This window comes from Lepus europaeus, chromosome 14 (assembly GCF_033115175.1).
Source record: "Lepus europaeus isolate LE1 chromosome 14, mLepTim1.pri, whole genome shotgun sequence".
NCBI classification, from domain to species: Eukaryota; Metazoa; Chordata; class Mammalia; order Lagomorpha; family Leporidae; genus Lepus; species Lepus europaeus.
The window spans coordinates 31,446,087-31,472,524 of NC_084840.1; the positions used below are offsets into that span (position 1 = coordinate 31,446,087).

General features: G+C 33.9%; 1 protein-coding gene across 2 annotated transcripts in view; it reads right to left on the reverse strand.

The window, feature by feature from the left end:
• The window catches only part of GPATCH2 (G-patch domain containing 2), a 186,683-nt gene that overhangs the window by 145,717 nt on the left and 14,528 nt on the right, over positions 1-26,438 (reverse strand). Inside the window, exons 4-6 of one of the 2 annotated variants that reach the window (XM_062210352.1) lie at positions 24,627-24,809; positions 24,076-24,155; positions 21,892-23,949 (exon numbers count right to left, since the gene is read on the reverse strand). In XM_062210352.1, coding sequence (XP_062066336.1) covers positions 23,917-23,949; positions 24,076-24,155; positions 24,627-24,809 — 296 coding nt within the window. In that variant the 3' untranslated portion in view covers positions 21,892-23,916. Of the gene's footprint in view, positions 1-21,891; positions 23,950-24,075; positions 24,156-24,626; positions 24,810-26,438 lie in introns of those variants that run through there. The other variant, XM_062210351.1, reaches the window with a different exon arrangement.

Sequence of the window (26,438 nt, forward strand, 5' to 3'; positions counted from 1 at the left end):
TTGCATATATCAGAAATCACAATAAATGAAAATATGAACTGGTTAGTTATTACGGTAAAAATTATCATAGTACACCTATTTAAATCCAAGTATATACTGGTTATAAAACATACACCTAAAACAAAAGAACAGAGAGAAGTAGAAAACAATAAAAAAAGATGGTAAAAATAATACTAGGAAAACATAAGCCATAGAGAGCTGAAGGTAGATATTTTACTATAATGGATGGTAGAAATTATAAGATAAGGAACTTATTAAGGATTTCATAAAAAGTTTAAATTCACTAGGAAACTTATTCCATATATTCCTTTATTTTGTTTATTTAGGCACATATTTATATAGATGGGCTCTTAAATTACATTTTGTTCTGTAACTTCCTTTTCTCCCCCATCAACATTTTTTTCCTGAGACTCATCCGTGTTGATCTTTGCAGTTCTGTTGATTTCATTGCTAAATTCCATAGAATTAAAATATACATTTAAAATGCATTCTACTCTTGATCGGCAAAAAATTAATCAGATGAGGACCAGAAAAAATGTTGTAATAGTCAAAAGCTTGGAATAATCCAAATACCAAAAAATGTTGATGGTTTGCTCATGCACAGAGAATCATGTACTATAAAACAAACATAGTGCTGATTAACTTGAAATTCTTGATAGTAGTTACATCTGTGAGAAGAAGTGATGTAATCTGAGAGTGCCATAAAAAGAGTTTTGAAGGCATGGATGAGGTGTCATTTTTTCAGCCATTTGGTATGCATATAGGAATATTCTTTTAAATAAAATCTAAATATACGTATAATACACATTAATTTATACTTAATTTGATATATATATCTCAACACAAGATGTTTTTTATGCATACTATATTTCACTTTTTCAAAGAAAAAATTGCTTTAAAATTCTTTGGGCTAGGTCATACATACATTATAGTTCTGTAAGTTTGGTTGGTTTCCTGACCCTAGATTCAAATGATTGCAGATAGCTAGTTGGTTGTTAGCAGGAATAGGATGGAAACCTGAATTTCTTGAATCTAAACAAGTTTCCAAGAGCATTTCACAAAATGACAGTTCTAGAAACAGGCCCTCAAAAAAAAAAAAGTGAGGGTAGATTCTTGGGTATATATTACAAATCATGTTTCTCTGCAGAAAGTTCTTACTAAAAGGCTTCAGAGCTTCCAATTTCAGAAACCTACTTAAATTGTTTAAATCTGGTGAGTCCCTGACAAATTTGATTATAGAACATCAGTCTCTTTCTTTTATATACAATAAAATAACATTTTAGAGATCAAGAAATTTTAGAACTTAAGAATGTGTGTTAAAGTATAGACAATTAAGGTAGAAAAAAAGGCACTAACCAAATTACACAGGGCCTTGAAAGTCAGCGGCAAAGGGGAACCAGTAAAAGTTTCTGAATAAGTACCTGACACAGTCATGAACAAAATTATATTTTAGTAAGATTAAAGTAAGTATAACATGTTATATGAATAGTAATGTGAAATTAGGAGCTGGGGTACCAATCATAAAGCCCTTTTTAGAGTCTGACAGCTAATAAGGGACTAGAATAAAACAAGCAGAATGGAAAGGAAAAAACAAGTGCACAATACAGAAAAGATCCCTTGCCTTTGAGAAGCTTACATGATTACTGTTGGAGACACAAGACAAGAAAACAAAGACAATTTCAGATGAACAGAAATGCTATAAATGAAAGAGAGGATGATATGAGGGAAAGTAATTAAAATACAGGGGGAGATAAAGACACATCAAAATAATTTGGCCTAAGATCATGAAATAAATGGTATCTTGAACCTGGTTCATCTAATTCCCTGTCTCTTGTTCTTTCTACTACATCACACTACTCTTCCTCAAATTCTTTATAGAAAGATCTAATCTATCAAAGGCACAGATCAAATGCCCTCTGTGATACTCCTAGTGGAAATGATTATTCTCTGTATTCTGTTTCCAACAGTGCTATAGTTTATATGTTTGTTAGGCACTTAAACTTATCTTATGCGTGTACAAGTCTTACATCACAAATGATTGTGAGATTTCTAAAAGTAGGGACATCTTTCATTTATTAACTTTCAGCTTCAAATTATTAGCAGAATTCTTAGAACACAGTATATCTCAATACGTTTTTGTTCCTGAATGCAATTATGGTTTTCAAATTTTTATGGTCAAAATATGTACTATATATTTACTATACTTCATCAAAGAAAAATTTGGATATCCTTAAAAAGAAAAGTAGAAAAAAAATGGAATATACAAGCCAAATGGCCATAGTGATAACTTCATTGGGGGACAACAGTGATTCTTAAACAGAGAAAGTAAAGGAAGAAATAAAAGAGGAGACTAGCCATGGCCTCAAGTCATGTGTCAGAGTTATTTGGTGGGATTTCAGCTCTAACGTTCTTTCCCACTGTGGTAGCTATGACCCACAGCCACTGTTAAGAATTGCTATTTGAGTGAATCACTGCATTGAGGTACCATGTTATCATTTCTTAGATATATTGGGACGGCAAAAATACTAAGAACCAGGAAACACAGACGTAAAGAAAGACAAAATACTTAGTTGCTTCTGTACAGAGAAAAAACTGGTAGCTGTTATAACAAAAGAGAAAGTATAGATAGTAGAATGTCTGATTTTAAAGACAAAACAAAACTAAACATGAGTGTGCCAATATTCAAAAAGTAGGAAAAGGAGACTGCAGGACAACAGTCAAAGAACTATTAGAGTATAGGAAAAAGCTGAAACTGGAAAATCAATAGAAATCAAGGTAGGCATGATGATGCTAAAGCGACCAATGTTGAAGAGTAGCAGGAGATAAAGTTGAGAAAGACTTAAATCTTCAGCCATAACAGTATGGTGATCTGGGACTGTAACGACAGAGAGAAGGAGGGGGACTGAGGGAGAAAGACAGTGAGGGAAGAAAGTATGGTTATCTTCTTAGAACTGTACTTATGAAATTCAGGAGGTCTGTTCTATTGACATTAATAAAATTTTTTTAAAAATGTATAAAGGAAATAGAAAGGAATGGCACAGATAGATCCATGAACAGTTAAATCCCTGCAGGGACACACAGTCTTTCCAGCACCGCAGCCAAAGATCCAACTGTGAAGGACAACTAATAGCAATTACATAATTCCCATAGCTGGACAGCAACACACCCAGTGATGAAAACAATCAAGAGTGCTAACCTACCTACTAGAAGCGAGCTATTCAAAGGGTAACTTTTTTAAGTACATAGTTATATTTTTAAACATTATTATTTTGACTGTTATGATGACCTTATCATTTTTTAAAAGGCTGACATTTTGCTTTTTTCAAATGAAGCTTTTTACCTATTAAAAGTCAACCAAATCAATCAAGGGTGTGACATTCTCTGAAAAATGCCAATCAACATAGCTAAATGCTCATCAAAATGAAAAAGTGAAGAAAAAAAAAAAAGAAATGTCTAACCCAGTAACATCTTCTTCATAGTTCTTTATTCCTTTCTTAGCATTATCATTCATGTAAACCACTGTATACAACTGAAATAAATGACAACCTTCAAAAATCATAGCCATTATAATAAGTAACAATTATACACATTTGTCAGTTGATATTAGCAGAGACATTTCATTCATTCTAAAACAAATCATTTAATACAGAAAGCTTAAATAATATTTTACTACAAACATATAAGACCAGCAGTATACACTTTAAATCCAACTAAAACACAATCAAGTATGCAAGGCCAATATTAGTTATGCAAAGTCATTTATTTGTATGAACTAGATGGCAGACAACTCAAAACGACAAATGTAAAGCAAGTTCAATAAAGGAGAAACACTGAGAACTTATGAATAAAATATTCTATCAGGAAAAGGTTTTAAAAAGTGAGACTTGGCACATGAGATCTATTCTTTAAAAATCTAATGAAAGTTCTTGAATCCCACGTGGTGGTATTAGATATGTTTCTCTTATATGTGAAAGAATGTGAGCCTACACGTTCTTCATCTTCAGCAGGACCTTATCGAGCCCGTATGTTATACCAAGTCATTTAAAAATCTTCAACAGGAGCTTTATCCCCTTCATTAAAATGTCTAATTTCTAGGCAACTCGTGGTGTGTTTCTTTATACCTCTTCAGTCTTTCGTTACTGTCTCTTCTACAAATTCTACTCCAGAATGCCTAACTGCCTGTGGCTGCCAGCTCACACCATGCTGCTTCAAGCCAAAAGTCCTCACATGCTTTCCACTCTGTGTAAAGTGCTAATTCTATTGCTCTTCACTTGAATAGCAATAACTACCTTGCCAAGACTAAACTCAAGTTCTATCTCCTTGACAAGTCATTTCCAGATTGTAGAGACTGTCATTTCACTGATAAATGACCACCCCCACCTTACCTCCCAACACACAGAGGAATATAGATTCACTAGAATCTACGGAGTCTTTGTTTTTTATTGAAATTAGTCTGTATTAATTCTTTTTAAAGGCCCAAGAACCTAGTTGTACTTAAACCTACATTTTAGCACATTGGAAAATATGTATTTAGAAACATATTTAGATCTCTAAGGTTGAGAAAATAAATAGATGATGTTTCCCAGATCCCAGTGAAAATCCATATATTCTGCTCTTCTTACTTGGAAACCTCTGATCCATCTTTCAGTATTTCCTTAACATCATTTCCTTGATCATCAACTAAAGGTAGGTATAGTATCCCTTATCTCTGTGTTGTAATTCTCTATACCTATTTCTATAATTAGAGTGCAGGCTATTCTAGGGGCAAGGATAAAAACTACTTCAGCATTGTCTATTCCATTCATAGAAAAGTGCTTGACAAATAACAGGCAATGTTTGCCTTGCAAGCTTTACAAAAACAGGGGTTTTTTGGTGTGTGTTTTGGCTTGTTAATGGTTCCCAAGTATTCAGTATGGTGCCTGAAACACAAGAAGTACTCCATGAGAACAACTATGTCCTAATCAGTGTTTAAGAAATGCTTTATAAACTAAAATGAACTGGAAGATCGGAAGATACCCAATCTTTGTAAATACCTCCAAATTTTGAAGTGCAATATGTATATAACCTTGTAACCAAACATATACACAGCTGGAGAGTTGTGTATTAATGAAGAAAGATAATTATTTGGGTGAAAAACTTACAATAGAATAAGTCTATTACTTTATAAATAAACAAATGCTCTAAAAGCCAGTCAAACGAAATACAGAAAGAACTTTAAGGGAGCTTCTTTTCAATGAACTTATGCCAGGCAACTTGCTGAGCAATACCATTTCATTATCTTAATGGTTGTTCTTCACAGAAAAGGCATCTATTCCTTATTATATATTTTAAGAAAGTTAAATGAGATAAAAAGATTTATACTCTATTTCTTGATGAGTGCATTGTACCATTCAGATAATAAATGCTGAATTAATAAATTCTTCATTCATTTGTATTCAGTTAATCTAATGCAGTCAAGTTTCAATGAACTAGTACTAGAGTTAAGCTTGTGCCTTACTTATTTTTAAAATCAATGTATCGGTTTTGGTAACACTCACAGAAGATAATTTTTCCTCTTATCAAGGTCATCTGTTACCAGCTGTTCTTACAGAGATGCTTATTTCACTGGCAAATATGAGAAATATAAAAGGAATACAGACACATTAGGGTCTGCTGGGTCTCTGATTTATTTTAAACTGTTGAGCTATGACTATATTACTTCGTTTTAAAGATCCAAGAATTAACTGTAGCTAAATCCAAGTTTTAAAAGTGGTTTCAAGTACATTGGATTTAGTTTCTAAAGATGAAAAAATAAATAGGACACATTTCCCAGACCTCAGGGAAAAGAATCATTAAATCTCAAGCACTGGGGTTTTCTTCAGCCAACTGTCAAACATCAGAAGGAAAAGCAATTGAACAGAATAGGGACTAGGCTGCCGCAGCTTACCAATGCAAAGATAACAAGGAAATAACATCTTAACAGCAAAATGCCTAAAATCTCAATTAACTGTAACAGTGCTTCTATAGTTAACTCTATCTGAAAAGGAGTTAAGACAAAACTATGCATAGAACATACACAAAACGTTTTTACTGGAGAACTAAGAGAAACTATAGTCCATATAATCCTTTTTCTATTTTTCCCATCTCCTGCATTCTGATCAAGGAAATTGCTTAAAATGCAAGCATTCCATTTCCCTCATGATGCATTTAAACTTCACATGCCCACTGACGTCATCTGCTCACTCTTCCACCTTCCCAAAGTTCATTAAGTATTTGCAACATGCAATGTTTTGTGGAAATGCAATGATGCCTTTTTCAGCTTAAGATAGGATAAGGAAGATGAAATACACAAGGAGGCAGCAGTAACTGGCCAGTAGTTGGCCAGTGCTTTTTTTTTTCTTTTTTGACAATCACAGGATCATAAAAGGGGTTTGAAATTGAATACCACTAGTTAGGAAATGAACTTTCTAGCATGCCTATATATCCCTAACACCAAGCTACTTCACACAGGTATATCATTTGCCTGGTCCCTGAAGGCATTTGAGCTTTGGACTCTTGAGGTAAATGATTAATAATAGCTTCTTTACAGTCCACAAAATCCTATTATATACATTATTTCATCTTATCTTTTATTATCCCTATTTTAAGGATGAGGAAACTGAAGCTCAAAAAAGTGATTTCTCCAAGGTCATACAGCTAGTAAATCATAGATCTGAGAGAAGTTATTCTGCTTTCTAGATGCATGTTTTTTGCACTACACCAGAAATGACTAAAACACAGATCTTTCAGTAACCAAGTGATGGAGAGAAAGAGGCCCCCGAATGAGACCAGAGATGCCTCTAGCAGTTTTATGAGGAGGGAGATCTTTGGGTCAATGGGGGCATGCCCTCAGAAGGTGGTTCTTGTGAGAGCTTTGAGGATGTCAGTTCAAGTTATGCCTACGTTCTTTCTCCTTCCTGGCTTGTGATGTGATCACTGTCAACATACCCACCATAGAGGCCGGCGCTGTGGCGTAGCGGGCAAAGCTGTCGCCTGCAGTACTGGCATCCCATATGGGCGCCACTTCGAGATCCGGCTGCTCCACTTCCAATCCAGCTCTCTGCTATGGCCTGGGAAAGCAGTACAAGATGGCCCAAGTCCTTGGGCCCCAGCACCCACGTGGGAGAACCGGAAGAAGCTCCTGGCTCCTGGCTTCAGATCGGCGCAGCTCCAGCTGCTGTGGCCCTCTGGGGAGAATCAGCGGATTGAAGCTCTCTCTCTCTCTCTCTCTCTCTCTCTCTCTCTGCCTCTCCTCTGTGTAACTGTGACTTTCAAGTAAAATAAATTAATCTTTAAAAAAAAAAAACACACAGCCATCACTATACACTGGACTACAGAGCCACTGGATCCTGTAACCTCAACTGTAGGCTGAAAAATACCTTCTCTTGTAAGAAACTCCTCTTTGGTACTATAGTTGAAATAATGAAAAGCTAATATATAATACTAATTGTTCTCCTTAAAAACACTCATTTTGCATGAAGTTAGTAAAATTTCCCTGGCAATTAACAACATTTCAGTATCTAGGATGAGGTCTCATTCAACTGTAAAGATTAGAGAGGCAGGAGGAAACAGGTAAGTACACTGCTGGTCAGAATCTGCACACTCAACCTCAGTTCTGCCTTGTATTAGTCATGTCTGTTCCTATCTTCTACAAATTGTAACTTCCTCTTTTGGAACGTGGGTATGATAAACTTGCCCCTCACAAAACTGAAAAAGGGATAACTGTGATATTTTATAGTACTGTTATAGTTTTCATTGTTGTCAGTCATTACACTCTAAACTCTTAGCAATATATTGACTATTAGCCAATGCTTATAAAATAACCAGAGGAATACCACTAAAAATAAACACTGGCATCTTAAAAGAAAGGCATACACATTATAGTTTATCTTTTTCTTTCTTTTTTTTTTTTTCCCTAGGCTGAAATTTTAATGATGTGAAATGGCCAGGAGGCAGCACAGTATATGAGATTGAACAGCACAATGCAAGAAGTGGGAATGATTAGCTGGATTGATGCTTGTGTCTCACTGGATAGACTGCTCAACAAACCAGTTACAATCCCATGACAAAACATCCAGTTACACATGCAGCAAGGCTGTACAATGCTTATGAAACAGGCGAGTTAATCATACTTTTTAGAGGAACAAGACAGTGAACAGATTTTTTTCTTTCTTAACTTTAAGAAGCATGATTTGATTAACTTTCATACTATGGGATGGGAAAAACAAATTAGGAAGTCCAGAAGTTTTTACAGCAAGCTAAGTTTATTAAAATTTATTAAATTTATTTATTAAAATCTATTAAAAGAAGTGATAATGACATTCTAAAATTTGTAGTATGTATATTATGTGTAGAAAACTAAATTGATTTTATATTTAGAATACAATGAAAAAAACCACAATCTGGAAATGCATATTTAGAGATTAAAATATATACCTGGAAAATAAGACTACTAAAGGAAAGGCATTTGTGTAAAAACATAAAATACAGCTGATTATTTCTTAATTTCAATGCCACTTCTGAGGTACTGCTATCAACAGAAAGTAGAAGTAGGTTCCTATTATAATCAACATCTGACCCTAAATCAAATAAGCATTTCCTTTTCTTTGTACCAAATACTTATATGAAATGGTGCCATAACCCCATGTATCTCTTTCACCCTTACTCCTCCTGTCTTTGAATCACAAATGGATCTATGGCAACAATAACCTAACAACCTCCTAACTGCTTGTTTTATGAATCTGGCCCTTATTCAAGAAGTTACATTGAAAAGTCTTTTAATCTTCTGAAAAGAATTTAGTGGATTGCATTTAAGTTCAAGTTCAAGGGTATTAAAATGTACAAAGGAGAGTGAAAAAGCTGCCAGGTTATAGATTTTAACTTCTTAACTAGGAAATTGACTCAAAATAGATTTTCTAATTTACAATGAATCAAAAGAGAAAACATTAGACCATAGCAAAAGTGGCACAAATGTATCAAAAACCAAATGAATAAACATTTGAGGAGATTTATTATTAGAAATTGCAATAAATTTTGGAAAGATGAATTGATTTTAGTTAAAAGGTATAACTGACAATTTATTGGGCGGGAAGATGCATTATTTTCCAATTGTTATCCATCTACAGTAAAACTGATTTGTGTCCTATTGTATTTTATGGAAAAGGAGAGTGCAACTTTCAGTGATTTAGATTAAATGTATTAATCATAACCAAGCACTGTGAACTATATATCTACTATTAAAGAAGATTTTTGACATTTAATTCTGTAGCAATATTTTGGCTCTGTACCACTCTTCCTAAATCCAATTCCTGCTACACTTGGCAGATTTCTTCCTTTTAATTTTATGAGGCTTAAAGTAGCATTTAACCACCCATGCGGTAAATAATGCGGGATTAGAAATATTTAGTGTTTTGTTTCCCTTTCAAGAGTGGTAATCCATCAAATCCAAAAATGTTCTCTAAAATTTTTCTATACTTTTGGCAATCTCTAATACAGGGTATCATAAAAACTATAAAATTAAATAAAATGCATAACAGCCAGAATAGATTTGCTTTTCCTGCATTAACCTAAAGAGCAGGTAAAATTCACTTTGAATCAGAAACATAAAATCCTTTTTGAAGAACCAAACAAAATTTTAAAAAAATAAGATTAAAACATGATAGTTTAGAATTTTATAATTTTAATCTCTCAGTAACAAATCTCAATGAGTATACAAATAATTTCTAAGCAGGGTAACAATTTAACATCCATTCAAAGCACATACGCAAGACAAAATATTAAGAGTTGTGTAGAGGGGCCATCACTCTGGCGCAGTGGGTTAATGCCTTGGCCTGAAGCGTCGGCATCCTATATGGACACCTGTTCAAGTCCCGGCTGCTCCACTTCCTGTCAGCTCTCTGCTGTGGCCCTGGAAAGCAGTGGAGGATGGCCCAAGTCCTTGGACCCCTGCACCCATGTGGAAGACCCAGAAGAAGCTCCTGGCTCCTGGCTTCGGATCGGCATGGCTCCGGCCATTGCGGCCATCTGGGGAGTGAACCATCAGATGCAAGACCTCTCTCTCTCTCTCTGCCTCTCCTCTCTCTGTGTAACTCTGACTTTCAAATAAATAAGTAAATCTCTAAAAAAAAAGAGTTGTGTAGAAAAATTATTGAACATCTAGGTACATGGTTAAATGTCCAATAAATGTAAACATAAATTTGAATGTAACATATGATGCATATTTATTCTCAACAAAAAATTCAAATCGTAATTTCTTATACAAGTAAAATAGAAGGCAAATATGAGTAATAACTTATGAAGCTAATGCTTAATATAGAACAGTTATGAAGTATTTTTGTGTTTTACATGTAGCCTTAAAAGTAACTAAAAATCATAAACAGCATATTGTTAAGAAATCAAAATAACCACTAAAAATAAAATTGTCTTTAAAGAAAATAAAATTCCAACTTTTAAATTTTAATTTATATAAAATGTTAATTTTGGTATTAATGAATCCAAATTATATAGCAATCACACTATAACTTCATGTGGTACTTAGAGATATAGCAAATAAGGTACCCTGTTAAGTGAATAATTATATATATATAATCTATATATAAAACAGATGCTCCAGATATGAGTAAAGTCTGTAATTTACTCAAGACCCAGTAATGTCATATATTCATGGTTGTAACATCTAATTTCTTCATATATATTCATATATTAATTCATACATAATGAAAGTCATAATAAGTATTCTGAAAATAAGTTGATGTCTAGGTACTGACTAAATAGATTTAAGGATTATCTATTAGAAACAAGATAATCCTAAAAGAAAGTTTATGGATATTTATAAAAAGGGTAAAGGTACCTTTTTCACATATGAATTGTCTGCTTTGTACTGCTTGCCCTTGATAGTGCTATATTTTCGAACTGTAGGTAATATATTGGGAGAAATAGTTTGGAAAAAAACTTAGCAAGACAACTAACAACTTCAAGAACATTCCAGTGGAAAGTAAAAGTATTTCACTAACAAACATGATTATATTAATTAATATTTCCTGAAATCAATTTCAAAAAGTTAAGCATGTATTTGTTTTGGGAAGCTATATGAAGAAAGAGCATCATTTAAGGGGAAAAATGTCTGATATCAGTGTATGTCAAATTTATGGCCTGAACTAAATTATTTATACCAATGCAATCTGTAACAATTTAAAAGGGTTAATTAAGCATTCAACAATAAAATTTTTTGAGAATTCCTCAAATGAGAACCCAATCAAATTTTGAAATAGGTGACTTTTACAAGTTGATAAGAAATTTAAGTTTCAGGTCTCCTGATGCTATCCAAATTAACAGTTAAAACAGCAAAATCACATCACTTAAGCTCCTTCTGAAAGTACAGAAAAAAGGGACAATTTCTGAAAATTTTAATTTATAAAAGATTGGCGTTCAGAATATCTGACTCTAATCCTTTATGTAACCAATTCTTTTAAAATTACTATTTGGCCGATGCCGCGGCTCACTAGGCTAATCCTCCACCTGCAGCACTGGCACCTGGGGTTCTAGTCCCGGTTGGGGCGCCAGATTCTGTCCCGGTTGTTCCTCTTCCAGTCCAGCTCTCTGCTGTGGCCAGGGAAGGCAGTGAGGATGGCCCAAGTACTTGGGCCCTGCACCCGCATGGGAGACCAGGAGGAAGCACCTGGCTCCTGGCTTCGAATCAACTTAGCGCGCCAGCCATAGCGGCCATTTGAGGGGTGATCCAATGGATCACTCTCTCTCTCTCACTGTCTAACTCTGCCTGTCAAAAAAAATTGCTATTTGGGGGGGTCTAGCGCTGTGTTACAGTAGGCTAAACCTCCACCTGTGACGCCAGCGTTCCATATGGGTGCCAGTTCATGTCTGCTGCTCCTCTTTGGATTCAGCTCTCTGCTATAGCCTGTGAAAGCAATAGAAGATGGCTCAAGTGCTTGGGCCCCTGCACCCACGTGGAAGACCTGGAAGAAGCTCCTGGCTCGCAGCCATGTGGGGAGTGAACCAGCAGGTAGAAGACCTTTCCTCTCTCTCTCTCTCTCTAATTCTACATCTCAAATAAATAAATGAAATATATATTTTTAAAGATTTATTTTATTTATTTAAAAGAGAGCCACAGAAAGAGGTAGAGACAGAGAGAGAAGTCTTCCATCCACTGGTTCACTCCCCAGATGTCCGCAACAGCCGGAGCTGCGCTGATCCGAAGCCAGGAGCCAGGAGCTTCTTCCGGGTCCCCAACATGGATGCAGGGGCCCAAGAACATGTGCCATCTTCCACTGCTTTCCCAGACCATAGCAAAGAGCTGGATCAAAAGAGGAGCTGCTGGGACCTGAACCGGCAACCATATGGGATGCCGGTGCTTCAGGCCAGGGCTTTAACCCACTGTGCCATAGCGGCTGGCCCCATAAATAAAATACTTTAACAAAAGAAAATCACTTTTTGGGAATGCATAAAATGGGGATTATAATGATACCTACATAATAGGATGGATAGTGATTATAAAGGTGCAGTTTACAAAATACTAAGTGCTACTCAAATATTGTCACTAACATTTTACAATAGAAAAGAACAAAAAATGAGTAACAGAACATTTTTTTCCAGTATATTTGAGAAAGAAAAGATTTAAATGTCAGTAAGAACCTGATAAGTTGAATCAACAATTACCAAAGGATAGTGCAGAAAAAGGAAGTAAGGTAGGAGTGGAAGAAGGAAAAATTAATTGGAAGGGTGATCAAGAGTACCTTTATATGGTAAAGAACTATTACATTGGGAAAAAGTGCATGTATAATTTATTAATTTGATTAAACAAACCTAAATAATCACATAGCCAATGAATTCATTGCTTTGACCAAAATATATAAAGCATTAGAACTATCCAATTACCCAATTTTAAAAAATGGAAATAATATTTTACTCTTGTAGAAGAGTCTGCATAGCATGATTGTTAAGTCCTTGGAAAGTGTTCACAGGAGTAGAATTTAACTCGATACTACAAATTATTAGCTGTGACTTTGAACAAATCATTTAACTCATTTTTCCCTAGTTTTCTGGTCCATAAAATGAAGAGACAAGTAATTCTGACCCCAGTGGACTTTTTGTGAATAATGAATGAATTAATACACATAAAGAGGTAAGAACATTACAGGGCAAGTAATAAGATAATAATGTCAAATAATGCTGTAAGCCATTAGAATTAACAGTAATCAAATATTTCTACCCCTTCACATTAGTTTAACACAAAATAAAAGCTTATATAAAAAATAAATTTTTAATAACATACATTTCCATGAACTTTTTGAAGTCTTTTTGCAAAAATAATGAACTATTATGTAATCAAATAAATAAAAATATCAGTATTATTATAATCTCTCAGATACTTTGTTAGAGTATGAAAAGCACAGTACAGAGTTAATAGATACTATATTTGCACAAACTGGCCTGGAATAGATTGGGTTTAAGGGAGGACTTTCCACTGGATATTTTTTGTCCCATTTGAATTTTAAAAACTGAGTAACTACTACTTTACAAAATAATAACAATTAAAGACACTGGCGGGGCTTCTCTGTAAGCATAACACAGTGGTCATACATTTATTTCAGCTCTGTCTCACAGCCCTATCTAAATGCAACTAAAGGGATAAAAAGCTATGACTCTACAAGAGCAAAGAGAATAGAAAAGAAGATATCATCAAGGAAGAGAAGTCAATAAAATCTGAAAATGAAAATCAAAAGGATGTAAGACTAGTTGCTCAGTTTGTTCTTTGTGCAACCAGGTGAGAAGATGGCAATAAGCCGCAAGATGATTGAAGCACCAAACTCCAGAAAAGTTCAGGAATTATAGCCTCTATATGCCTCTTAAACAGGCACCTAGTGGAAAATCTACTTTTAAAAAGGTTGATTTCTAGATCCCACTACTCAGTTCAAACAATCATACATTACTACTCCTATTCCATATCCCAGTGAAAGTTCAAACTGTATTCTATGAAGATGATGAACTACAGAGTTAGCTATCATAGACCACATGCTATAACTTTACTGAAGTCAGAGAAGGAAAGAGCAAGTGAGCCTTGGAAAATTTCCTGTTACCTGCTTTACAAAAGGAATGCTGGCAAGTGGACTCCAACACCATCCTACCTTCACTCTAAATGACCTGAGGGAGATTATCGTCTCTGCAGCTGGTCAAAGGAAATCCCTATAACCCTAAGGATAGCAACATTTAAAGACTCCGCTTCCACTGCCCATCCCAGCAACCAAGAGGTCAGCAAGCCCAGCATCTGCACTGTAGGCATCCGATCAGCTTTTTAGTGTTCTCACAAATGAAATCGTATATGCTATCATTTCATGAGTACATGAAATGACAAACTAAAAACATGAATAACCTTAATACTAATATTTGGTGGCAAGGATGCTGCTACATATAGTGGCACTGGCAACATAACTGGTGGCAAAAACCTACTTAAAAAAATAAGGTTACACCCACTAAATCACCATCAACATTTAAAAACCTATTAACACACACTATGTGCTAAGTTTGGACTCCGAATATTGGAGTGTTACAAGTAGTTAGGAATATAATACAAAAATAAGCAGAAGAATAACAGTATAAAATAATGGGTTATCCACAAATGAATGATGAAATGGTAGAAATGGCAAGTGAAATGATACTTCAGGTGATAGACTGGCCTCAGAAATGTGGAGATTAGGGATGGTTTTGAAGAAAAAGTCCAGAATTAAACTGTTCATTGAAGAGTATGAATTTAGCATGAAGAAGAGGAGAGGTTACATTGTTGTGAGCAAAGGCATAGAAAAAATGAATATGGTTGAATATGGGAAGATCTGAGGAGGAGTGGAGGCCCCAAGAACATAAGACCATCTGGAAAGGATTAAAGTGTTGTGGGTAGGTGAAGGTAGAAAGCAACAAATCTGAATTTTATTATAAAGACAGAAAACTATTTTTCCAGTAGGTGGCGACATGATGGTAACAAAATAGTGCCTAAACTAACTTGGTTAGGTGTTGACATTCTAACCTTGTTTTAGAAATGTTCACTTGAAGTTACATATGATATGAGTTAAAGGCAGGAAAATCAGAGACCAGGGAGGAGACTAATGTGCTATCAAAATGTTAAGTGTAGGAGGGATAACAGTAGGGCAATGACAGATGCACTTGGAAAGATGAGACTGTTAAGACACAAAGAGAAATAAAGAGTCAGGTGTATAGAAAGAGCAAAGGAGTACAAAGACAACAGATAAAACCAAAGTTGATGTTGAAGAATAAAAAATGACCTAGGATCAATGCTTCCCTTAACAAATCTAATGTCTCCTTTTTTTCCCTCTCCTTTCCCATTGTTACTGATCAAACTACAATATACTTGAGGACAAAGACACCGCTGACAGATTTTGTTTCCCTGGCCCCTCACACAAAACATTAACACAAGACCTCAAACTTTCATAACGTATATGAACTGTTGCATTAACCAATTTGTGGCTGAAAATACAATTAAGCAAGACCCTAAATTTCTGAGTCAAATGAAAATATATTTATTTTTTCATCTGATAAATAATACAAAATTCTCTCAAAATGTTTTTGTGAATCATGAAATTAGAAGAGTTTAACAAGAATATACGTAAATAAAATGGGAGGAAGTCTAAAGTAATAAATGTTTAGTCTTTAAGGAATATCTAAATTCTTTAAAAAATGTACATATTATTAAAATTTACTGCAATTACGTTGTAACCTAAGTGTAAACATTTCTGTAAGACCACAATTATGTTTACCTGAAACATTTTAATAGTAAAAGGTCTATAACCAATTAGGGGAATTAAAAATGAATTTTTTAGAGCAAGATGTCATATTGTAATGGCACAATTACTCTTCTATTATACAAAGAAAGGTTACACTTCTACTTTATTTGTCCATCAAGTGCTGATTAGTATTTCATAAAATTGTGATTTAACAACAACAAAAATTTCACAAGTTTTCTTGGCTTAAAAAGTAGATGAACACCTGTTACCATGTACCCTTGGCTTCTCAGAACTCCTTTTCCTGAAGGACAGGCAGCAACTGCCTGGTTCTGCTAACTACAATACAGGGATTCCTTCTATCTACACAATTTCTTTGCGAAATCTGTTGTTTAAACTGACCTTCAGTTGGAGGATTTGCAGGTTACTTCAGTATAGAAAGCACTTGTTAAATATTATTTGGAAGTGTTCTACCCATCATTGATTTTGAACTTTTTGGATAATAGGTGTCTAACATATCTGAAGGCAAATTAGAAAACTGAGTTTTATAGACCATCAGAATAATTCTATCAGCAACATAAAAGGCAGAAAACCAGAGTTGAAACTTCTTAGAAAGTAAAATGCAGCATTTCTGTTTCCCTGATTTTGATTTAAAAAAGAAAAAGAATGGGAATTCTGGCAATGTCACTACCATTTTAAAGGGCACAAAAGAAAAGATGTAGAGAATACATAGGTGGAGTCAAACGATTATTAATCAGCTGCCTTAATTTCTAAAGAAAGTACATTTTAGAACACATTTCAAGAATTTCTTACATTTTTGAAATGTAAACCAATGAGATAGGAGGCAGTTGTGACAGCTGAAGTAGTTTGGTCCCTGCCACCTATGTGAGAGACCCGAATTAAGTCTCAAACTCCCAGTTATGGCCCTATGGCTATCACAGGCATTTAGAGAGTGAAACAGTAGAGAAGAGGGCTCTCTGTTTCTAAAAAAAAATAATAATAAAAATAAAAAAAGATAACCATAGTTCAATAAACATTTTAAAAGAACTTCATATGTTTGCAAATTCAATATTTTTAAAGGGGTTTATGAAAAAGTCCACTGATCAGATCCTCAAAAAACAAGCTATTTCTTTACTAATAAGTAGAAAATCTAAGAATTTCTACGTGAATACTAAAGTGAAAAAGAAAACAGAAAGCGTGGCATGTTGTGTATTTACAAATATTCTAAGAGTGGTTCCACTGCAAAATCTTTCAGTAGCCATGAAAACAGAAGAGCAAACTGCTAACTTCTATAGCAAAATTCTTACATATTAAATTTCAGCACATACACTAATTGTGATTAAATCTCTTTAAAGGAGCACTCAAATATATATATGGCATATGCAAACTTTCTTTAAAAACATTCAAAGCATTAGTGATCATGCAATATTCTGTTAAAAAAAAATGATACTCTTTCACCATTTGCAGGCCTGTGTATAAGGGTCACTTAAAAGCTTCAGTCATCCTAGTCAGGAATCCTAAAACCTAACACAATTTTTTAAATGAATACTCTGATTACTGAACACACTTGCTCCTTCCCCGACGTTGTTACAAGAGCAATGTAAAGAAAGGTTCTACCCCAGCCAAGACTGAAAATTATTGTAGCCTACAGATCATGTTTTCTCCAATCACCTTCATGTCTTATAATTAATTCTCTAACACATTACCCAGCTTAATTTTCTCCATGGTCATCTTTGTTTTCTTACTTTCCCCTAACCTTTCAGCCAGGTTTATTTTTATTCACTAAAATGCAAGCTCCAGGAGACCATGTCTGTCTTGTTTACCACTGTAACACCCAACACCTAGAACCAGCATAACTGGCATCAATAAGTCGATGGTGAATGAATGGGTAGCATCCCAAAGTTGATCCAGATATTAAGTCCTGTAAAATAGAAAGGCTCCGCCTAATCTGTGAGTGCTACCTAATGGATGAAGAGGTATGGACCATGGACTCCTGATATAGTGCATTAACTTATATAGCCACTTAAGATTTCCTCTAAACTACTACTGTCAGTGTGATTTTCAAAGTTCAAACTGATGACTTTAACCCTTCAGAGATTACATGGGTTCACAAAATCCACAATGATCCAATCCTGTTCAAGGTGTCAACCAAACCCACTCTGTTATATATTCCTCCACACAAGTAGGCATTATACCTCAGCATTACTGGATTCATAATTTTATGAAAAGCCTATGTTATTTTAAACTTAAGTATTAAAAATGACTTTTGGTTTGCCAATTCCCATCCCTAATGAATTATTGAGCTCCAATAAATTCTTAAATACCCAGATAAAGCATCTTCACCTTGTATGAGGTCTTCCCAGAATTTTCCCAATTTACATGAGAAAATGGAGGAAAAGTACATAAGACATGCAGACATCAACACAGTTGAACAAAAGTGGTGATGTGACAGTGACAAGGCACATTATAAAACAGAATGGAATGAACTACCACTACTTGTTGTCTCCCAGAATGCACATTAGGAGGAAGTGCAAATCAGAAGTGGAGATAGAATTCAAACCTAGGCACTCTTGATATGAGATGTGGGTATTCTAACCAACACCTTAACCACTGTGAGAAATGCCTGTGCCTCCTGCCAGGATTTTAAGACTAAGCATGGAGTACATAATAAGCATTCAACAACTATTGACTGAATAAATGAATATACTACTCTATCTGTGCAATTTGAATTTGTGAATATCAATCCCACTTTTAATAAAATATAATATCAGAGTACCAATATTGATATTGATATTGCTTAATGTAACTGACGGACAACTTGTTGGGTTCGTTGTTTCAAATATCAATTATGGATATGGATTTATATTGTAGGCAATGTGTGAGTGACACCAAAACACAGAATTGTAAATCAAACAAGAGATACTATTATAATGTCTTTTGTAAAAGAAATAAATATTCTATTAAGTTGTACTTTTCTCTGGTATATAATCAGCTTTATCTCAAAAGAAGTAGTAAGAAAAAAGTATCAGTTTCTAAAGTGAAATCTGAATCTCAGGGCAACTCAGATAAGATGAATGCTGAATTAACACACATAGTAATTAATCAGAATTTATGTGATATTTATAATATACTAATATCTTAAGTATGCAATCTTTTTATGCTTTCCAAAGTATTCAAATGTCTTTCAGGATACAACACAAGTATCAACTGACAGGGGCTTTAATGAAGCATTTTGGTACTGAATTTCACTGAAGAATTTTAGATAACTAGTCAGCACACAGTCATATTAAAGGCTATTGGTATTTTCAAAAATCATTTTAGATTTGATTTTTCTCAACAATTTTTATCAAAAAAGAAAAAGTTTATATAGTTGTTTTATTTAAACTAACTCTATTTTAAATGGTTCTTTTGTTGTAATAGGCAATAAATCAGAATAAACATTCCTAATCCAGTATCCTAAGAAAACCAAAAGTTCATCAAGATATATAGAGTAAATCATTACAATGTGAATATCATGATCAAAATGCCACTTATGCAATCCTTGTTTTCTTTGACTTTAGAAGTGAAATAAAATCTATCATACTCCTTCTATCCTGGCTCAAGATACTGAACAGATATATTACTGTGTTCAGGGATGTTTTATTATGAATGTAGATTGTATTCTTACTTACATGGCATGCCAATAAAAAGTCAATGTACAAATTTTTTTCAGATATCCTAACTTGATAAATTTGATATAGCAATAAGAAGTCAATTATATCAGTTTCATATTCTTTGGCAAAATAACCACAAATACCACCACCACCATTTGCATTCTCATACAAAAAGATGAACTGCAAAATTATAAATACTTAAACAAAACCCTATAACTAATACATGCAATGCCTCACGTAATACTTATATTGGCTTTCAACAAACCAAGTTTTAAGCCGAGTCATTTATTTCCCAATTTTTCAATAACACAATTTGAATGGTAACTCAGTGGACACAGGTTAACTACTGTTGAAAATGAGTTAAAAATTTTTTTTCAAAACTCTTAACTACAGAAAACACTGACCAATTAGAATGTTTAGGGAGAGGGTATGCTGGCTAAGCTGGAATGCTTCACTCAAGTAAGATAACTTGGTAAGTATTCTATCCCAAAAAATGATCTGGGATCCTTATTGAAGGCTATTATTCTGTATTGTACAGAACACAGAAATCCTGGAAAGAAAAAAAGATTTAAGCTTAATCTTTTGGATAATGGTCCCAGGATAGTCCTTGGGATTGTCATTTGCTTAATTTGTGTAAAAGTAGTGAATAAAATAGGCTGGTTGGCTGGGCTCCAAGTAACTGGAGTTTTGTTTTAACTGAAAGATAGCATTAGTGATTCCTACTAATGTTATATTCTCAGGACTCTCTGCATTCCCCCTCACATAAATGGACAGAATTATTTTTAACTACAAGATCAGTCTGGCCCCAAACTTCCCTAACAGTGAACAGTGTTTAAGTCTTTCAACAAGTGAACAGCTTAATGATTGGGGAGTGGAGTGATAGGTTAGCAGGGAGTTTAGAGCAATTTTTCAGAGTACAATTAAATTTTGAGATTTAGTGCAGTAGCTGCCAATGTAAAATTCATTTCAAACTATTGTTCACAGACTATATTAAAGACAAGGGCCAGCTTGAATATAAATGAGGTATAAAAGAAACATAAAAGGCTGCTATATAAAGCACTTTAAATATTAAATATAAAAGAAATTATATATAAAATATGAACAGAAAAGTTTAAAGTCTAAAATTCTGCAGTTTGACCATGATACAAATGTTTTTTAAGTAACCAGCTTCTTGGACTAAATACACCTAACAATAATAGTAACTATCATTTATTTAACATATACACTATGCCAGAATGGTATTGTGCTCATAACATATAATCTAATTTAAACCTGATAACACTTTTGCAAAGTAGGTACTGCCCGTATTTAATAAAAGGAGAAAATGAGGTTTAACATATAATGACAAATGACAAGAAGAATCAGAGTGTAGGCTCACAAAAGTCTGACTTCAGAATCTAAATTTCCTACAATATCACTTTGATCTCTACAAAACTCAAAGCAGTCAACACTTATTCGACTTCATGGATTCCTTCTACATTGGCAAATTGGTCTACTGGCTAAAATTTATTTGTAACCCTGAAGCCAATATTCACAGATATTTTGCAGTCTTTCCTGGACATGCAAAGTACTGAAAATTGTGGGTGGCCTGACCGACACGTGCACTCCCAGTTGACCAACACAGTAACTCTGCTTTCCTGTTTTAGCTACCATAATGTAAACAAGTGTTCTTTTCACTGTCTTTTTAGGCCTAGGTTTTATGCATTTTTGTACTTTTTGTTGGTGATTTCACTGTTTTGAATGGTCCATAAGTATAACACTGAGAAGTGCTTTCTAGTATACCTAAGAACAAGAAGGCTCAGATATGATTGGGGAAGAAATCATGTGTTTGATAAGCTTTGTTTAAGCAAGATTTATAGTGCTGTTGGGCATGAGTTCAATGTCAATGAGTCAAAATATATGTTAAATGTCTTTAGACACAAATATACGTAAAACAAGGTTATATGCTGATTAGCTGATGAAAATGTTGCCAGCAGGGGCTTGCAGGAACTGAACCCGGTCTTTTCTTTAGGAGCCATGGTTCCAGATTCCTTAATGCACTGTTTGCAGAGATTTCATAGAAAAACTATGGTGAGCAACAAAAATTTACTGTAATCAAACTGGAAGCTTTTCCTCTGAAAAATGTTTACATTGAGAATTCAGTAAAACATTTTCCTTCTGTTATTTCCTTCAAAGATACTATATGATCACACTTTCGCTGGCATCACTCATCTGCTTAAGAAATCCTTTGCTGCCATTCTGTTTAAGGGGTTGCAGTTACATGTATCCAACTAGCTCAGAATATTAATCTCTCTTAAAAGCAATCTGGCTTTCCAGCGTAAAAGTCTAAGGTAATTAAATGTCATGTATTACCAGAGGTCATAAGCACTGTTTCTAAAGATGACTGTTTTCGAAGTTACAGTTTTTTACATTAGGTAGTTACATAATATGAACAGTATGAGCAATAACAGTTAACAACAGAAACAGCAAAAACAGCACAGCAAATCAGAAAAATATAAGCACAAATTGAAACTCTTACCTTTCTTGCCCAAGTCAGAGATTTTATTGGGGGAAAAAAATTACAGTACTTCAAAATTCAAACAAGGACAATTCAGGGTTGAGAAAATGAAAACCTGAAGGAGTCCATTGTCTTCAGTAAAATTTTGAATACAAAACGCAGAGCAGGAAAACAGTTTATGGCCTAATGCACTAGTTTCATGATAAACACACATATATAGTATATCTCCATCAAGTGAAACTTAATCACCTTTTTACAATTTAGAGAGGGAAGGCAGCTTTTAGTATGGTTAAGCCATGTATCATCAATACCATGAAGCTAGCCTATCAGTTGTAATAGCTTCTATAAAATACCACAGTGAGACTGCAATAAGCCTAGAAAATGGGCTACAAATCCCAGCTATGCTCAAGCAAGCAGTGAACCAAAAATAAAAATAGGTAAAACTGAACCAAGAACTAGAGAGCATTCATCAAGATTCATGAATGGTAAGGCAAAGTTCAAAGGCCAAGGTTTTAAAGTGACTTATTGAGGTCTAAGAGACAATCATTATACAAAATAAAATAAAAAAGCATTTATGTAATTCAGAAGAAAATCCATGAATTTCACTCCAAAGACAAAGCACAAAAAAGCTTACTTACAATTACCAAACACCACATTATTGTACCTTTAAATATGCAAAGGTAACGAGACTCAAAGTTGCATTTCATCATTTTTAATCTCTCCAGTGCAGAGAAGCAATCTTTGGAGATGTCAAACATTTCCACTTAATACATTTGTTGAAATCTTTCTGTTTGATATTAACTTCAGGTAAAGGCAATATCAACTTTTAGTTTTCTTTTCCAATCATATTTAAGTTAACCATTAAATGTTGAATTAACAATTGATCCATACAATAATATAAAAATACACATAATAAATCACATTATTTCCATCAATTATTGGAACTTAATAAAAATATTAACGACTTTAATATAACCATTTTGAAGAATTCAAATGGCCTGAACTTAATATAGTTTCTAAATTATACCATAAATAGAAATGTTACATTTTCCCCACTGCTTGGTGAAAATGAACTCATGCAAGTATTTTTGACACAGTGACACATATGGTCTGCCACTCAAAGGCTGTACAAGCAGCTCTCACTTTTAAACATGACAATATAATTCAGGGTCACAAAGTATTTGCAATAATACCAGTTTTCACATGATTTCACTAGCTCTACACCAAAATAATTTTTGATGTGCTTTAGGTATCAGACAAAGCAGATAATTTAAAAGGTAATAGCAAATGATTCTATTAGTGCAGACTAGTTATCACTGTGGCTAGTTTAGAACTAGGATGATTTTTGCAGTACAATGAAAACTATACTATAAAATACAAAGGGTTTGAAATACAGAGCAGATAATCCAAATAAAGAAAACTGAACAAAATACAAACTCTAGCAAAGATTACTGACCTTACCTACTACTAATCTTAGCCCTTATTGAAATACCCTGAGTAAAATGCAAATATTTTAAATAATGCTGGTTACTTAAGACTTCTCTAAAAATGAATCATAAATGTTAATGCATCAGCTTTTTATTTACAACAGTTAGATAAGCAAAACTTCATTCTTAACCATCACAGTATAAACATTAAGGTATACTTAGGTTAGGTCTGGAAGTTTTCAATTATTTAGCTTTTGTAAGCATTTTGGCAAAGCAAGTAATACATAAATGGATTCAATTAAAAAACCATAAAAGTGAAAAATATATAAAATGTACAGTAGTTTCTATCCACCCTGGGCCAACCTAGATCCCTTGAAAGCCTCCTCACTCAGGTTCACTTCTGACTAAAAAGGAAGAATACCAGTCCTCCAGCAAAAACAGCCCCATCTTTTCATCAAAGAGGCTCTCACTTCAATGATATTCCTCCAGGGAAGAGGACAGGAGCCAGGTTCCCTCGAATGTCATTCCCCAGATGTTCAAAACGTAACTAATTTATTAGCATTAGAAGATTTTGTTTATAGGGGAATCTCACTGGTCCAGTTTGTAGCCTACAAAAAAATGGATTATTTTTAAGTATAACATTAGAAAATGAATAAAGGATGAGGATGTGGCTTTTATTCCATAGAAATGGAAACATATCCAAACATGACAATTCAACAAAAAAGCATGCCTACCGTTGAAGATGGAGTCCCTCCAGATTTTTTCATATTCTTTGAAGGCATTCCATGAAGGCGACTGAGTCTAGCCTGGAAACCTGGGAAATCAAAATATTCAATGTAGAAGGTTCTATGATCATTGGAGCATAGAAGATTCTATCAGTAGAGAATTAAAAAGTTGGTGCTAGGGGTAAACAGCATGAATATTACTGAGGAAAATACAAAATTCACACCTAAAAGAATGAAGCAAATGCCTAGCAGGGTTCCAATGCAGTCATTACTTTACTTTCTAGTCTCTTAAACCCTAGAGTAACATGTAGGTGGCTTTTTTTTCTCAATTCACTTTCCTATCATTGCAACATTTTCACAATGGGCCTAGAACAAAAGCAACTCAATATTTTCTCATCATTTGAAGGCATGATAAATATAGCTGAATTAGTGCCCACGTGTTTCTTTGTGTTTAATATCCACTTTATGTTTAATTTGCATTTTAGCCTCTCCTCTTCCAATGAACTTTCGTAGATTGACCAAAAATCCTTTGTACCCACTAATTAGACTGTGCTACTTACCTCTTCGGCTTGAATGCGACATAAGGGGGAAAGAACCAGTTAAGATACTTTCAAAGACGGGATCTGGTAAATTTTTGTCTAGTTCTGAAGGATCTTCCTTTTCCCACCAGGGAATGACTCCAGTGATGCCACATGCTCCACCTGATTCCTTTTCATAGAACCAGTCACTCTGCTCATCATCACCTGTGAAGACAGAAGGCCCCTGGACTAAAAATTCAGTCTTATCACCTAAATATACAATTAGGGCTATTATATAATAAAAAATATAAGATGGCAGTTAAATCTAGATTTCAGGTAAAAGATTAACTTTTAATGTGAGTATGTTGTCTTGTACTATATTTTTAATATAAATATGTCTAAACACTGCATGGGACACATTTATACTACAAGATTATGTCTTATTTATCTATATTTCAAATTTAACTGGTGATACTGTATTCTATCAACTATATATATATATAACATAGTATATATATATATATATATATATATACCTTTTATACATACATATATACAAGTATATATATATACACTATATGTTATATATAGATATATGTATTCTATATACATGTATTATATATATAATATATATAATATAGTATATATAGTGTGTGTATATATATATACACACACTATAGTATATATAGTGTATATATAGTTGATAGAATACAGGATCACCAAACATATATATATATACATATATATATATATATATGTTATCTATAAAGAAAGCTTTTTACACTATACCACAGCTGAAATAAATGTTCTCTAATATTACAATAAGCATTGCCATCAACAAAAACAAAATATTATATTTTAGAACCAATTAAAATGCTAAGTTAATCCTTTGACAATAACTATAGGGAAATCCATTTAAGGCACTACCCATTCTGCATTAAAAGAAAATGTGCCTTAATCTCCTACTGGGAATTAAAAGGTATAAAACCATGGAACCTGTTCTTTAAGGCTGATAATGGTATATAATTAGCGTAATTTCATGATTTCTATGGATTATAAATGGGAAAACAGTCATGAACAGATGTGAACAAATGAAATTAATCTAATTAAGTTCATTAAGAAATAGCCTTGGAAAACTTGATTTTAAATGAAAAATGACAATACACAGAGTTTATAAAGAAAATATAACAAACTATTATAAGTGAGGTGTTTTTAAAACACAACACTATTCATTAATTTTGGTTTCTGGGAACATCCATGAATAACCATGAGACAATTTTAAAGGTCAATTTAAAACCCAGTATGAAGTGGTCTTTAGTGATTACCAATATTTTTTAAAAAAAGGAAAATAAAGAGCTGTATAAATGGAAAATAAGGCAGAAGGCTTTTCAAAATAACATCAATTAGCACTTTGAATATGATCTGAGATTCATTAAAGTCTTCCTGCTGTGATTTTTTTTTTAAAGAATTAATTTTATTTATTTGAATGGTAGAGTTACAGAGAGACAGACAGACAGAGAGAGAGAGAAAGACAGAGAGAGTCTTCTAACTGCTAGTTCACTCCTTAAATGGCTGCAATAGTCAGGGCTGGCCCAGTCTGAACCCTGGAACCTAGAACTCCATCTAGGTCTCCAATGTGAGTTAAAGGGGCCCAAGCACTTGCAACATTGTCTGCTGCTTTTCCAGGCCCATTAGCAGGGAGCTAGATCAGAAGTGGAACAGCCAGCACTTAAACTGGTGCTTATATGGAATGGCAGCATCACAGGTAGAAGCTTCTTAACCTATTATGCCACAGCATTAGCCCTTTTCTTTTGATTCTTAGAAGGTACCACCAATTCTGGGTTCTAAGACAGT